Source organism: Tiliqua scincoides, chromosome 14 (genome assembly GCF_035046505.1).
Source record: "Tiliqua scincoides isolate rTilSci1 chromosome 14, rTilSci1.hap2, whole genome shotgun sequence".
Taxonomy (NCBI): Eukaryota; Metazoa; Chordata; class Lepidosauria; order Squamata; family Scincidae; genus Tiliqua; species Tiliqua scincoides.
The window spans coordinates 1,327,170-1,344,064 of NC_089834.1; the positions used below are offsets into that span (position 1 = coordinate 1,327,170).

The 16,895-nt window shown below is 49.4% G+C and overlaps 1 protein-coding gene across 1 annotated transcript in view; it reads left to right on the top strand.

Moving 5' to 3' along the window:
- The first annotated feature begins 489 nt into the window (after positions 1–489).
- Positions 490–16,895, top strand: part of UPB1 (beta-ureidopropionase 1) — a 29,354-nt gene continuing 12,948 nt past the window's right edge. The window contains exons 1-6 of the mRNA XM_066609819.1: positions 490–590; positions 2,281–2,452; positions 5,354–5,441; positions 9,412–9,506; positions 12,148–12,309; positions 16,404–16,573. Coding sequence (XP_066465916.1) covers positions 490–590; positions 2,281–2,452; positions 5,354–5,441; positions 9,412–9,506; positions 12,148–12,309; positions 16,404–16,573 — 788 coding nt within the window. The remainder of the gene's footprint in view (positions 591–2,280; positions 2,453–5,353; positions 5,442–9,411; positions 9,507–12,147; positions 12,310–16,403; positions 16,574–16,895) is intronic.

Below are 16,895 nucleotides of genomic sequence, written 5' to 3' on the forward strand. Positions count from 1 at the left end.
GTTATTTTTTAAAATCAATTTTTTGGTATTTTTAAAAATGCAGTCAGCCCTCAGTGCCTGCAGGGGATCTATGCCTGGAGCCCCCGCAGATACCGAAACCCACGGATGAACAAGGAGGACCTCTGGACGTGACCGAAGATGTTCTCTGGTCGCCGTCCAGAGGTCTTCTGAGGCCCACAGAGAACTCTATGGGCCTTCCAGTTTTTGTCTCAGCCTTTCCTACCTCGCAGGGTTGTTGTGAGTGCCAAAGTTGGGGAAGGAGCCCTGTGCACCTCCCGGAGCTGCTTGGAGGAAGGGCGGGCTAAAAACGTGAAAAAGAGCTCGAACGCACGCAGGCGGAGCCGTGGGCGCGCATTCCGACGAACAGCAGCAGACGCGTGAAGCGCGCTGCCCAGGGAGCTGCGGGGGCGGGGCAGGGGGCGGGGCGCCTCGGCCAATCCCAGCGCGGGGCCGCCAGCGGCAGAGCGCGGGGCCCGGCGAGCCGCGAGGATGGCGGGCGCGCTGAGCTCCGTGGAGCGCTGCCTGGAGCGGCACCTGCCCGCCGACGAGCTGGAGGAGGTGACGCGCCTGCTGTACGGGGAGCCGGCCAGGTGCGCCCCGGACCCCGAGAGGCGGCGGTGCTTGCAGCAGGGGCTGCTCGGGAGCAAGCCGGGCACGCGTGGGGAGGCTCCCCGCCCTCTGCAGGTGCCCTGCTGCTCCAGGGGCCGCCGGAGCCCCTGCTCCCAGTCCTGGGGCGCGCCCTGGGCTCAGGCTGGGACTGTCTGCTGGGCGCCGGGACCCCCCCCCCAGTGCTCCAGGCCCAGGCGCCGGGGTGGGGGTCTGCCCCACCCACGCAGCTGGTGGGCCTCACACTGGCTGCTCCTGGGCAGCAGGCGGGGGGGGGGCCTCCGGCTTCCGGGGTGCCCACGGTGGCCCCACAGTCAGGTTGACCTCACCTGGGAGCACAGCTCCAGAGCATGTGCAGACAGCGGGGAACCTCCTTGCACAGTGTGGCTGGCTGGGCTGCTCCTCGGGGTCTTCTGCGCTGAAGGTGCTGCTTTCAGGAAGCTTTTGAGTGATCAGGAAGTTCTGAACCTCCCCCTGGATGTGACCCCAGGCAGGCCCCAAGGCGGCTCTGGGCCCCCACAGACCAGCAAACCTTGGAAGTGACTCTCTACCACCAGGCCTGTCTTCCTTCCAGGACAGAAGTGATGAATGTTTGGAGGGGGCTTGCAGGGCCCAGGAGAGGGGCTAAAGGGGGTAACTTGTACCCAGGCCCACTAAGGGGGCCCAGAGATTTCCTGGGATCTCGCCTGGACTTGCCGCTCACTGGGTGGGATGCTGGGCGCCTGGCGGCTGCATCTGCTGGACCAAGGACTGCAGACCTGATCCGGGAGGAAACTGGCCTGCCACAGGAGCTCTTTGGCACGTGGATCCGCTTGCCATAAAGGAGTGTTCAGGAGCCCAGGGACACAGCTGCAGGGCTGCAGCTGCTGCAGAAGCACGTTTGTCTGAGCCTCAATACAATGATTCTAATTTTCTGCAAGGATTTTCTGTGTTTAAAAGGTTTTAGAGCAGTGGTTCCCAAACTTTTTAATACCGGGGCCCGCTTTTCAAAGCAGCACTCTCTCAAAAACCACCTAGGTTTACCAGGCTTAAAAAAGGAGATCTAGAAAGAAATATTTTATTTATAAGTAATAACAACCAGAAAAAGACCCTTAGACATTTGTCTCCCTACATTTGCGCTTGCTTGCAAACTGCAGGAGCTGAGCTCTTCGCAGGGTAATTAGCAGCTGCAGAATCTGATTTCTGAATAGTCTCAAGGGTTGAGGCAATTAGTTACCTGATCTTTCCATCACCCTTTGGCAATCCACCAAAAATCAGGTGGTGACCCACCAGTGGGTCCCAACTCACAGTTTGGGAACTATTGTTTTAGGGAGATTTAGGCGTGTGTTTGGTTTTCCATATTACTTTATCTAGCTACACGGGCAGGTAGACTTAGGTTCTGCATTGGGGAGCCTAGAATTGGGCTCTAAATACTTTTCTGCCTATTGCTGCCCTCCCCCTGCCCTGTTTTGCCCCCTGCCCACCCCGCTCTGCCCACCCTTGTCACCACTACCCCTCCCCTTTTGGGAAGGCACCAAAAGAAACTTTGCAGCCCCTCATAGAATTCCTCTTGGAGACCCTGCTGCTTTGCACTGGCCTGGAGAAGTGGTGTGGTGCTGCCGAGTTGCTCATGGCTGGTTTAGTGTCTGGCACGGGACTGAGGGGTTTTGTCCTTGGATGTTTCTGCTTTTCCAGGGCGCTGAGCCTGCCGTCTGCCGCCACGCTGGCTGCCTCTGAGCTGAACTTTGAGATCCAGGGATACGGATTCCACGCAGAGCCAGAGCAGTTGAGGCAGGCGAGGGTTGTCCGTGTGGGGCTGATTCAGAACAAGATTCCCCTTCCCACAGATGCACCGGTTGCTGAGCAGGTCCTTATTGCTGTTTGTTATTTTTCATTTTTGTACATTAATCTGCCTTCAGTTGACTTTATAGAGAGAGAAACGTATATCCCCCTCCCCATGTTTTCCCTTTAATGCTGAGCCCAAGACGGAGTTGGATTGCCTCCCTGTTTTGTTTCTATTCTAACTTCACTAAATGACTGTTTCAGTGTTTGAGGGCCCAGTCCTATCCAACCTTCCAGCACTGATGCAGCCTCAAGGTAAGGGAACAAATACAGGGGGCTCCGCATATCAGCAGATCCTGTATCTGTGGTTTCACTTAACGGCAGATGTAAGAACATAAGAACAGCCCCACTGGATCAGGCCATAGGCCCATCTAGTCCAGCTTCCTGTATCTCACAGTGGCCCACCAAATGCCCCAGGGAGCACACCAGATAACAAGAGACCTGCAAGGCTTCCTGGGAATTGTAGTTAAGAACATAAGAACAGCCCCACTGGATCAGGCCATAGGCCCATCTAGTCCAGCTTCCTGTATCTCACAGTGGCCCACCAAATGCCCCAGGGAGCACACCAGATAACAAGAGACCTGCAAGGCTTCCTGGGAATTGTAGTTAAGAACATAAGAACAGCCCCACTGGATCAGGCCATAGGCCCATCTAGTCCAGCTTCCTGTATCTCACAGTGGCCCACCAAATGCCCCAGGGAGCACACCAGATAACAAGAGACCTGCAAGGCTTCCTGGGAATTGTAGTTAAGAACATAAGAACAGGCCCACTGGATGAGGCCATAGGCCCATCTAGTCCAGCTTCCTGTATCTCACAGCGGCCCACCAAATGCCCCAGGGAGCACACCAGACAACAAGAGACCTCATCCTGGTGCCCTCCCTTGCATTGGCATTCTGACATAGCCCATTGCTAAAATCAGGAGGTTGCGCATACACATCATGGCTTGTACCCCATAATGGATTTTTCCTCCAGAAACTTGTCCAAACCCCTTTTAAAGGCGTCTAGGCTAGACGCCAGCACCACATCCTGTGGCAAGGAGTTCCACAGACCGACCACGCGCTGAGTAAAGAAATATTTTCTTTTGTCTGTCCTAACCCGCCCAACACTCAATTTTAGTGGATGTCCCCTAGTTCTGGTATTATGTGAGAGTGTAAAGAGCATCTCCCTATCCACTCTGTCCATCCCCTGCATAATTTTGTATGTCTCAATCATGTCCCCCCTCAAGCATCTCTTTTCTAGGCTGAAGAGGCCCAAACGCCATAGCCTTTCCTCATAAGGAAAGCGCCCCAGCCCCGTAATCATCTTAGTCGCTCTCTTTTGCACCTTTTCCATTTCCACTATGTCTTTTTTGAGATGCGGCGACCAGAACGGGACACAATACTCCAGGTGTGGCCTTACCATCGATTTGTACAACGGCATTATAATACTAGCCGTTTGGTTCTCAATACCCTTCCTAATGATCCCAAGCATAGAATTGGCCTTCTTCACTGCCGCCGCACATTGGGTCGACACTTTCATCGACCTGTCCACCACCACCCCAAGATCTCTCTCCTGATCTGTCACAGACAGCTCAGAACCCATCAGCCTATATCTAAAGTTTTGACTTTTTGCCCCAATGTGCATGACTTTACACTTACTGACATTGAAGCGCATCTGCCATTTTGCTGCCCATTCTGCCAGTCTGGAGAGATCCTTCCGGAGCTCCTCACAATCACTTCTGGTCTTTACCACTCGGAAAAGTTTGGTGTCGTCTGCAAACTTAGCCACTTCACTGCTCAACCCTGTCTCCAGGTCATTTATGAAGAGGTTGAAAAGCACCGGTCCCAGGACAGATCCTTGGGGCACACCGCTTTTCACCTCTCTCCATTGTGAAAATTGCCCATTGACACCCACTCTCTGCTTCCTGGCCTCCAACCAGTTTTCAATCCACGAGAGGACCTGTCCTCTAATTCCCTGACTGTGGAGTTTTTTCAGTAGCCTTTGGTGAGGGACCGTGTCAAACGCCTTCTGAAAGTCCAGATATATAATGTCCACGGGTTCTCCCGCATCCACATGCCTGTTGACCTTTTCAAAGAATTCTATAAGGTTCGTGAGGCAAGACTTACCCTTACAGAAGCCATGCTGACTCTCCCTCAGCAAGGCCTGTTCGTCTATGTGTTTTGAGATCCTATCTTTGATGAGGCATTACACCATCTTACCTAGTATGGATGTTAGGCTGACCGGCCTATAGTTTCCTGGGTCCCCCCTCTTTCCCTTTTTAAAAATAGGCGTGACATTTGCTATCCTCCAATCTTCTGGCACCGTGGCCGTTTTGAGGGACAAGTTGCATACCTTAGTCAAGAGATCTGCAACTTCATTCTTCAATGTGAGAGATCCCCCCGCCCCCTCCAAAAGCTGTGTTTTCCTCGCCTTTGGAGGGTCTTCTGAGCCCTGCAGAGGTTGCATGTGTCCAACTGCGGCTTCTGTGGGCTTCAGAATGGCCATTTATGCAAAAAAAGTCTTCAGATTTTTTTTGTAAAAATAGAAGTGATATTTTATCTTTCAAAAAAGGCATTAGGAGGGCCAGGGTAACCCTCTGGGGCAGCGCAGGCATCCCCAATACCCATGGGTTCACATAGCCATGGGGGGGGTGTTTCTGGAATGGAACCCCTGCAGATACTGGGACACACCTGTACTCTCTTACCTTGAGGAGGCCTCCATGACTGCACACACACCCCACTGCAGGATGCAGCGCATACCCTGTTGGCATGGCTGCATCAGTGCTGGAAAGTTGGGTAGGTCTGGGCCCTGAGTCTATTGGGACAGGGGGAGGATGTCAGGCAGCAGACATCTGGAAGCCATAAGTGGGAGGCAAAATGAGAGTCAAGGTAGCTGTTCCTTTTTGGCATGATGTACAGAGCTTAACGCCAGAGCTTCTTCTCCCCAGGTCACTGCACTGCACAAGCGCATAGAAGAGATTGTGGAAGTGGCAGCCATGTGTGGGGTGAACATTGTCTGTTTCCAAGAGGCCTGGAGTGAGTATCATTTTGTTTGGGCTGTTAATGAGGTTTTGCAATCCTGTACGCACTTACCTGGGATCAAGTCCCATTGAACTCGGTGGAACTTACTTTTGAGTAGAAATGTGTCAGGTTGGCCTTTTAATCAGTGATAGCATTTCTACAGTCACACTGAGGTCAATGATCAGGTGATCATCGGGTTGAAGCTCCCGATTTTGACCTGGATGTTTTGACATGCTTCAGGTAAAAGCTGGAAGTGTAAAAGACACCTGTAAAGGTTTACTTTCTGAGTAACTAAGAGCCAGAATGACCTGCCTTTAGAGGGTGCTTTTCCCTCCCTGCTTTTGTCTTTCTGTGGTTCACTGATCTAGGCATGCTCTCTGGTTGGAAGGAGATGAGCCCAGAGCAGTAACTCATGCACAGGTACTCCAGGCAGCCTCCACTGCGGGTGGGCTTTATTGGGCTGTTTTGGTTTTTGGATAATCACATGGAGGTTTGGAGCACTGTGTGCTGGCAAGGAATTTTGAGTGTTCCTCAGTAGTATTTTATATAGAATTATTTACTATATAGAAATACAGGGTGCCCTCAGTATCTGAGGGAATCTGTTGCAGGGTCACTCTGTTGATGCTCACCCCAGCAGTGCTTTTCTTGTGTCTGCCTGCTGGTGTTCTTTTCGCAACTTTTAAGATTGTGAGCTCTTTAGGGACAGGGAGCTATGAGTTTAATTTCTCTGTAAATTGATTTGGGAACTTTTAGTTGAAAAGCGATTTATAAATAATGTCAATAATAATATTATTGCAGCTGGAATTAATACTGGAATAATTAATTGGACTCAAGCTGATGTGGATACCTTAGATTGGAAAACACAAAAATTTATGACAATATACTATGCTTTACACCAGGGGTGTCCAAAGTTTTTGGCAGGAGGGCCACATCATCTCTCTGACACTGTGTGGGGGGCCGGGGGGAAAAGAATTAATTTACATTTAAAATTTGAATAAATTTACATACGTTTACATAAGTGAATATATTAAAGATGAACTCATATAAATGAATGAAGGTCTTGCAATAGCTCAAGGACTATAAAAGGCCTTGCACAAAGCAAAGCTGGCCTTTTCTTTGCTGACTCTGCTGCATCACAGACGTGAAACAGCAAGCAGTGGAGGGAGCCCTCATCCCGCAGCTCACATGAGAGGTCAGTCACGCTCACGCTGCGATCAGTTGCATCAGGCCAGAGTGGGCTCCAACAAATCTCCGGAGGGCCAGAGGCTCATTGGAGACTGGGGGCTCCCCGAGGGCCGCATTGAGAGGCCTCGAGGGCCGCAAGTGGCCCCAGGGCAAGGGTTTGGGCACCCCTGCTTTACACCTACAGAGTAATACGGACAGATTGTACTTGCCTCGAAAATCTGGCAGCAGAGGGCTTTTGCAAGTAGAGAATAGGAACTTACTAAAAGCTAAGCAAACTAAACAGGACCGTAAGAAAAATGCTATAAATCTAGACATGATACAGTGGCTCAAATGATCCACTGGAATTTATGCAGAAACAACATCGAAACAGTTAATCGGTGGGAGCAGAGACCAGAAAAAGTGACAGAAAATGAGGAAGTGAAGATCTTGTGGGGTATTCGAATACAAACTGATAAGGCTTTGGTGCACAACACACCAGACATTACAGTGATAGAAAAAAAATTAAGTAACCATTGTGGACATAGCAATACCTAGTGATAGTAGGACTGCTGAAAAAGAATATGGAAAAAATCAGTAAGTATCAGGATCTAAAACTAAAATCTAAAGATTAAGGTGCAAACCTGCAGTGGTCATCCCAGTAGTGACTGGTACATTTGATGCAGTCCCAAAAACACTTGAATCACATTTAAAGCATCTGAACATTGACAGAATGACTATCAGTCAAATTCAGAAAGCCAGCCTGCTTGGTTCAGCACACATTATTCGCAAATATATTACGATGTCCAGGATCCCTGGGTGGGGCCTGACTAGTAATTAGTGCCGAGTCCAGGTAAAGAATGGGCAGCTGTGATATGCAAGAAAATAATAATCCCTGTGGATACTGAATTCCATGGATAGTGAAATCTGTGGGGTGGGGGGTCCTGCCAGCAAACCGGACGTGCCTTTCAGAGGCCTCCTGGAAAGCACTTCTGATTGCATTCGGGAAGTCTCTGAGGTCCTCCAGCCACAGACCGAGACCCATGGTTTGTCCAATCCTCCTGTACATAAGGAGGGCCCGCTATAATCGGGTCATCTGCACTGACTCTTAGAGTCTTGGATTTAAGCCCTTCGGTAGCTCAAGACCAGAATGCGTTGAAGGCTGCCTTGTCCCTTATGGGCCTGCCCAATGATTGAAGCAACCGTCAGGGGCCTCTTCACTGAAAGTCGGACAGGTGAGCACCAGGAACAAGGCCCTCCCTGTCTTTTACCCCAGGGTGGTTTGGGGATCCCTTTTCAGTGGTTGGGGTTGTCTTTCCATGTGGCTCTGGAGAGGGTCTGTACGTTTGATTTGGTGTGGTGCAGTTTGATGTTGAGCCTGCATTTTGTCTCTTCTGTGAGTCACTTTGCACATCTTGTAAATGGAAACGCGTGATAAGAATGACAGGAAATGTACACGAGTAACAGGGCCCCAAGTCCAGGGCTGCTGTCTGCAGGATTTTGTATATCTGGAGTTTTGGCTACCTGGCCATCTGTGTCCAGGGCAGTGCAACAGGTTCCTGGGGAGGGGGGATTCTTCCTCATTGGAGACCTTCAAGCAGAGGCTCAACAGGCTCCTACTAGAGATGCTCTAGGACAGTGTTTCTCAAACTGTGGGTCGTGAGCCAATTTCAGGTGGGTCTCCATTCATTTCAACATTTTATTCTTACTATATTAGACTTGATACTACCATGGTATGTGACTGCATTTGAGGAGATGTCACCGATCTCTGCTTTTAATAGGCTACTATGAATATGCTTTTAACAATGGTAGTAAATAGTGCTTTACTTCAGAGCGCTTTACTTTCAGAGCGCGATACCATAGTCTTTCGAGACTGAAGGTTGCTAACTAACTAACTAAATAGTGCTTACTTCTAGGTAAATGTGAATAGGATTGCAGCCGAGGAGTGTTAAATTTTTTCCTGCTTGATGGTGTCACTTCCGGTGGATCCTGACAGGTTCAGATTCTAAAAAGTAGGTCCTGGTGCTAAAAGTTTGAGAGCCGCTGCTCTCGGAAGATTTCCTGCTAAGGGCAGGGGGTTGGACTAGATGACCTTGTAGATCCCTTCCATGATCCAAAAGCGCAGCCAAGGAAGAAGTTTTGCAGTTGTGAAGATGATGGAGACTGGGAACTGGAGGCTTCGCCCTATATCTGCAGATCCACTTACCCACGGTTCTCTGCCTCCCTGTGTGCCCATTACTTATCTGTAAAAGGGGACCCTATACTTATTCTAGTGCCAAGGACTCTCTCTTCTGTTTCAGCCTATTACAGAACATTAGAGGAGGAACATGATAAGCAGCCATCTGGAACGCTAGAAGAGGGAGACTAAGAGAGCACGAACAGGACTTCTTGTCTGCTGTTAACTTACTCTTAGTCTCCCTCCTCTACCGTTCTACAACAGGCTGTGATGGAGGAGGGCTGAATGATTGGTGCCATTGCAAATATAAGGTCCCCTTTTATCCACGGTTTTGGTATCCATGGAGGGTTGCAGGAGTGTATACCCTGCAGATACCGGGGAGGGGAGAGGACAACAGCGACATCCTGCCATCTGTTTATTTTGTCCACCCTCACAATGTGACAGTGATGATGTTCTGAGCCAATGTTCCAGTTCACTAACGCTTTTAGCCTGCAACCCTGTAACCACTTTCCTGGGAGTAAGCCCCATTGCACAGACAGGGACTTACTTCTGAGTAGGCATGCCCAGGATTGGGTTCTCTTATTTAAGCCAAGCAGATGTGTCGTTCATGCCAAAGCTGTGTTTCTTTTTTGTCTCGTGTTTTTGTAGCCATGCCTTTTGCATTCTGCACGAGAGAGAAGCTTCCTTGGGCGGAATTTGCTGAAGCAGCGGAAGACGGCCCGACCACAAAGTTTTGCCAGAAGGTAAAAGAGAGTAGGGGGTTCCTGCTTGTCCATCATTTTGAAGGCTAAGCTCTTCCACGCTTCTAATGCTTCCTTTGGGCTAGCATGAACTTGTCGAAATAAGCACGGCCACATCATCCCAGAGGTGGCATTCTCTGCCTGGCAGCACTTGTAGGGTGCTTTTCATGCCTGCATGTGTGCCGACACACCTGGAGCAGGAGGTGTTTTGAGGATGTGACAGGCCAGGGTCGCACTCCTAGGCACTGTCAGGCTGCTTCACTCGCAGCTGGCTTTGCAAAGGGTTTCCAGCCCATGTACAAAGGGTTTCTGTTCTTGTACAACCCTTGGCCGTTTCAAAGAGGTAGCCTGTAAGAGAACGGCCTGGTGGAGGGGGCTCCTTGTAAATTGGATGCTTGTTGGGCTGTGCCATTTGTAGTGGTTGGGGGTATATGTACCCGCAGTGTCCTCTTGGGAGCTGCAGTTTGAGTACTTCAGTCTCTCTGCTGCCTCCACTTTGAAAGGGAAATGAATTTTTCTCTGGAAAGCAGTTTTCTGGTCAGCCTGGGTTTTTGATGACCCTGAAGGGACCGAAGCACCTTTTCTGCATCTCCTGCTATTTTTGCTATAACATAGGTCAAGTGTGGGGCGATTGACTTTGTGAGGTTAATGACATTGCGCTGGGTGTTGTGGTAAACATTCCGGCATATGGGAATGTGAAATGACACAAGGGGAAGGAAGAGGAAATTTAATTGGATCAAAGAAGACATGAGTTATCAGTCCTGAAATATAATACTGAACACTCTCCCCAAGGCCCAAGAGCAATGCAATAAGCTGGGATACTAGCATTTCTTTTTAAACATGGGATCTAAATATGAAGGATAATATCATTAACCTGTTAGAATTTATCTGGGCGAGGCCAGACTTACGCTTCTGATGATTAAAGCGAATCTGTGGAAGACTGATGGACTGCACTCTTTCGTGGATGAAAAGGTGAAGGCCTGCTGCCTTCCTCTTGTGCACAGAGATTTTTGAATATTAGTCAATCATTTCTTTCAGCGGAACAATCCATATTCCCATTGAAAAAAAGATTTGCATTTTAATGTACGAGTCTTACAGAATGTTAGGACCACTGTGTCCTGGTATTGGACAACTGAGTCCATTCTTTTTGTGTCCCAACATATGTATATTTATATTGGATGTACGTTTTTATTTTTAAAACACAAATGTATGGTTACGATTAGGATAAGAGGCTCAGGATATATAACATGGGATTTGCTGCCCAGTTATAGTTTGTTTGTCGCTCAGTTACAGCAAGATGCAAGTAACCGGGACACACACAAAAAATGTGAAAGTTCTGGAAACAACAATGACGGATGCATTTGATCAGGACATAGTCGTCCAGAGCACCAACACCCTAGTATCATCCTATGATTCTATAAAGGTGGTCATTAAGTCAGCTGCAGTCCTACGTACACTTACCTGGGAGTTATTCCCAGCACCATTGACTTTAGCCCCTGTCACTAAAGTAAGCATGTCTACCTACTTCTGAGTAGATGTGCCTAGGATTGGGCTGTAAGTTAGGTCAATATTTGTGTTCCATTAACTAGCATCAAGAAAAATTGGAGACACAGAGTGATGCCCATGATGTTCAACAGGAAGTCTGTTATGTTTTGGGGGGCCAACGCTCTTTCCCAAAACTCCATTTTAGGTCACATTTGCACTGGTGTTGGGGGCAGAGGTTGATGGACCAGTGTGACTGACATATGGAGCCAGGAAGGGCTTTCTCCAGACCACTTGATACCTCTGCTTCTGGGGACAGACATGATTTGCAGGGAATAACTAGCATGATCAGGGAATCCTTGATGACCTCCCAGTGTGCAGAGCTCAGCGAGGACACACCTAGAACGTGAACACAGCCTGGAACTTTAAAACCGCACTGGTACCAGCAGATTCTCCATCACAGCATTTCTCAAACTGAGTTGGGACATACTCAGTGGGTCATGACCCAATTTCTGGTGGGTCCCGCAGAGCCTCCAGTGAAAACACAGGTAATATAAAAATCAGATAACTCATTGCCTCAAGCCCTGAGGCTATTCAGAAAACAGAGTTGTTAACTGCCCTACAAGGAACTGAGCTCCTGAAGTTTGCAAGATAGCTGCTAATTGCCTTGCAAACCGCTGAGCTCCTGCAGTTTGCAAGCTTGTGTCAATACAGGGAGTTCAATGTTTGAGCATCTTTGTTCTGGTGTGGTTTTTTCCAAGTCTGTCCATGACAGATAGTGGAGGGCAGGTGAGGGCTGGGGCACAGATCTAAGCCTCTCAAGCCTCGAGCCTCTCAGTCCCATTCACTTGGGCTGCCTCATGATCAGAAATGGATTGTGGTTTTTTGCAAATAAATAATTACTTGCAAATAACTTTTATTTCTTGTTATCACCTTTTTGTAAAGTCTCATAAAGCTGTGTGGGTCCTGACAGGGTGTCATTTTAAAAAGTGGGTCACGGTGCTAAACAGTTTGAGAACCACTACTTCATTGGACTGGGCTGTGTGAAGGCTATGGGTGCATGTGCGCTGTACCAGGCCAGTGGTGTTTTGGAGTTGGTCTGGCCCAGCAGTCATTTAGGTCATTTCAAACTTGTTAACCATCCAAATACTTCTGTCTGCAGCTGGCCAAGAAACACAACATGGTTGTGGTCTCTCCAATCCTGGAGAGGGATGTTGTCCATGGAGAAACTCTCTGGAACACTGCCGTGGTGGTCTCGAACTCTGGTGCAGTCCTTGGGAAGAGCAGGAAGAACCACATCCCCCGGGTGGGAGACTTCAATGAGGTGACTTGTGGAAGATCAGAGGCTCTTGCTAGTTCATGAAGCATTTTGTGCTGGGTCCCTCAGTGACAGTGCGCAGTGCCGGTAGGTCTTAAGAGGTTTCCAGACTGCAGGAACTGGAATAAAATGCATAGAGGTGATGCAGAACCTTACATGACGCATTGAAGTTCTGATTTCACGTTGAAAGGCTGTGGGTCAGTGGTAAAGGAGCATTGCAGGAAGTCCCAGGTGCAGTCCTGGCAGCATTGGCACAGGCAGACCAATTCTATGCCAGGACAGTGCCAGCTGCTAGTGTGCTGCCCTGGCAATGGTTGTCGTGAAAGTGCCGTAAGGCTCTTTACTGGTGGCAGGGACTGCGTGGCTCTGGCAGAAAGGCCAGCAGCAGTTGGCACTGGACCTTCACACCGGCAGAACCAGGTGGTGGGCACCCAGCAGTAAATATTCCCGCTGTTCGGCGAGGAGGCTTTTCGGGGAAGGGGCAGAACTGGGAGGAGGGTGAGTGGGCCAGAAGGTGGATCAGGCCCAGTAGAAGAGTGGGGATTGTGGCAGAAGCTGTCACCGAATCCTGTACTCTCTCCCAAACCATGGAGCGTGACGCGGGTCTCCTTGGTTCCAGCTAAAGAGGTGATGCAGATCCAAGTAGACCCATCAGGGCTGCCAAGCCTCTACATGGGGTGAGGGAACTGAAGTCCCTCAGCCCGAGGAGACCTCTGGCAGCTTCCCTAGCTGCTCAGGATACAGCAGTGGCCATTTCAGCACCACCGCACTGCGCCGTGCCACCAGCCCGTAGGATTGGGCTCTTGAAAAGATAATGTCAGTCAGCAAGGCTGGGAAAGGACCTCTCAGCCTGAGGCTGCTGCCAGTCTGAGCGGGCAGTGCTGGGCCAGGCAGGCTCCTGGGGTGACTCAGCGGGGGGCAGCTTCAGAGGCGCAGGAGCTGACTTGTCCACAAAGCCACCTGAAGACCCCTTGCCTGGTTTTGTTGTGCCAGCAGTACAGCCAGTCACCCAGACATGCCCCAGGTTCTTCGTCCAAACCACATAGTCCTTCCTTTATGCCTCTGATGTTTTCTCCTGACTCTGTCCTCGTTTACTGTCTTCTAAAATCATGGCCTGAGTAGAACATGGGTATGAATGTTACACAGATCCCTCAGAAATTACAGTGGGCCTTCAGTATCTGTGGGGATCCAGTCCACGATCACCACCACCCTCAGATACTGAATTCCTTGGATAATTAAATCTGCAGCTGGGTACAATGGAACTTGCTTTGTTCCATGGATAATTTACAGTGATGACTTCATCGGTTACTGAGTAAATCCAAGCCCCAGAGAGTAGGGGTTGTGTGTGTGTGTTTGTGTGTGTGTGAGAGAGAGAGCTCTTCCTTTCTGTGTTTGGAGCTTAAGGGGGGAATTCGGGATGTTAATTGCCCTTAATAAAGCAGTAGGAGCGAAAGATAACAGGTAACAAAAAACGAATTGGTCATAAACCTTTCCAGGTGTGGGGAGGGGTAGGTAAATACAAAGAATTGATTCTCTTTGAGGAATTGCAATTAGTTGCTGTGGGGATTATTTGACCTCTAGTGAGGAATCAAAGGGCGAGGACTGATCAGTTGTCAACTCCCCTCCCCCAAGCAGCACTGATTGTCTTTTCCTCTTTGTGCAGCAATAAAACAAAGCACTCAAGTGGTGGCCAGACAGATTAGGCTTGAAGCAGGGTTTTTATTGAGCCCCTGGTGATCCCTGGTGCATGGAAATGGCAAAAGGTGTCCATGGGAGCTGCCACTCTCTGGTGGTGGTGATGATCTCCGTAGCAGTGCTTCACAAGGTGATCAAAACCAGCAGTGTGGTGCAACTGCAAAGAAGGTGAATGCGAATTTAGTCTGCGTTCATAGAACACACGAGAAGGTGTGATTTTTGCTTTATTCTGCACTGATCAGATTTCACCTCGAGTCCCGTGCCCAATTCTGGGCACTTTAGGAACAGTGCAGCCAAACTGGAGCAGGTTCAGAGGAGAGCAATGAGGATGATCAGAGGGCTGAAGCCCTATGAGGAAAGGTTGAGGGAACATAGTATATTTAGGCTGGACTGAGAGGGCGTATGATGGAGCACTTCAAATACTTGAAGGACTGTCATATGGAAGAAGGGGCCAGTTCTGGGACTAGAGGCTGCCAGTTCGAAACAACCGGAAGTATCCAAGAACTGATGACATGCTGATATACTGATGAGCTGACCCTCAGTGGCAGAGAGGAGTTGCCCTCAAGTGCAGCGTGGGAGGCGAAGGGCCAGAGAGAGGCCAGACCGGGAAGGAATCCAGCTGGAAAGAGGAGTTCTATGAAAGACTAGAACTAGATAATTGTAAAAATCCCTACGGGGGTTTGGAACAGCCTGCCCGTGTAAACCGCCTTGGATTAAAGTCTGAGGAGAAATCCGACGACCAAAGAAAGGCGGTATATATGTGTACAGGTATTTATATAAATAAATAAGGGGCAAATCTGTTCTCAGCTGCTCTGAGTAGAACCAAAGCCAATGGATACAAACTGCCAGAGAGGAGGAGAAGAAATTTAGGGCAGTCAGGAAATCAGGGTGAGCATCATCAAGCACTCCCTGCTGCCCCCACCATTCAATGTGTGTTGGGCCTCAGAAATCAAGAATGTGACGTGCTCTTCCTGACCCTGATTGCAGACTCAGATCTGTTGGGCTCTTGAATGTGTCTCCTGTGGGGCAAATAGCTTTGAGAAGGGAGGGTGGATTTTGACCAGGGAAGCCGTGCAAGTGGAGAGAGTTTTTTGCCTCCTGGACAGCAGCCCTGATCCCGTTACCTCTCCTCCCCCCACAGGCTAATTTTGGCTTTTGAAAAATCTGCTGGAGATGCCATCACAGGTCTCCTGATGTCTTAGAGACTGTAATCTGACCCGTAGTTTCCAAGAGGGGCAGAGCTGACGTGCAGCCAGCCAGTGGGCTGCAGACCAGGCTACAAGTTTTGTCACTGCTGACACAACCCCATCCCCAAAACTTCAGGAAGAAAGAATTGTGAGCTCTGACTGGCTCAGTTGAGGCTATACTAAATGGATGCCTTGTCTGTACACCCACAAAAACAATCATAGAATCCTAGAGTTAGGAAGGACACACGAGGTCATTTAGTCCAGCCCCCTGCATGCAGCAGGAAAACCTCTTAGGGCGCAATCCTAACCCCTTATGTCTGTGCTTTCTAGCACTGACCTTAGGGCAGTGAAGCTCCGAGGTCAGGGAACAAACATTCCCTTACTTTGAGGAGACCTCCATGAGTGACACCCAACTGCAGGATGCAGCACATGTCCCATTGGTGCTGCTATGCCAGGGCTGGAAAGCACTGACAAGGGGTTAGGATCACACCCTTAGAGCAGTAGTTCTCACACATTTAGCACAGGGACCCAGTTTTTAGAATGGGAATGAGTTAGGACCCACCAGAAGTGATCTCATGAAGCAGGAAAACTTTTAACCATCCTAGGCTGCAAACCTGCCCACACCTACCCAGGAGTAAGTCCCATTTACTATCATTGTTAAAAGAATATACATAGTAGCTTATTAAAAGTACAGGTCTGTCACATTTCCCCAAATGCAGTCACATACCAGGGTAGCATCAAGTCTCATGTATTAAAAATAAAATATTGAATTGAATGGAGACCCACCTGATATTGGCTCGCAACCCACCTAGTGGGTCCCAACCCACAGTTTGAGAAACACTGTCTTAGAGCGTCTCCAGCAGGTGCCTGTCAAGCTTGAAGGTCTCTAGGGAGAGATAATCTCCCCCCCCCCTCGGCAATGTGGTCCACTGCCGAACTGCCCTTGCTGTCCAAGAATCCAAATTCTCCATCCAGGAAGCTCCCAACTCCATTTTCAGAATAAACTGTGCACAGGCACAATAAGCGCAATAAATTTCCAACACTGAAGGCAGAAAACCCCATTTCTAGGGCTTTCCCCAGCCGGCTTAGGTTGCACCTGCGCCAGCAGCAAGTGAGTCAGTGGAGAAGGGAGCAGACAGAACACCTTATCTTGTTCTCTGCTCGAAATGGCCCTGCCTGCCTGCTGCTTCTTGACGTCGTGTCGTGTGTGTTTTGCAGTCGACCTACTACATGGAAGGGGACCAGGGGCACCCCGTGTTCCAGACCCAGTTTGGGAAGATCGCGGTGAACATCTGCTTTGGGCGCCATCACCCCCTCAACTGGCTCATGTACAGTTTGAACGGAGCAGAGATCATCTTCAATCCTTCCGCCACGATTGGGAAACTCAGGTAGAGTTGGGGCCTGGCTGTCTCCGCGGCAGAGGAGTGGGGCCGTTTGGGTCACGTGTTTCAGGTGGGGCGGCTTCCCAACAGTGTTCGTGCCTCAGATTTTCTCCCTATTCTATGCATCATCCCAAGCAATGGATGTTTTGTTTTTTTTATATATAAAACCATATCAATCAAATTCTGTCCTAAGAAAAAGCAAATTCTACAACCTGATTACCTTATGCAGAATTTTTTGGTCTGCTTAATTTATTTTTGCTTCTGCTAGTTGGACCAGAAGTAAGGAGTCAGGGTAGCATTTATCAAACTGTGGGTCGTGTCCTGGTTT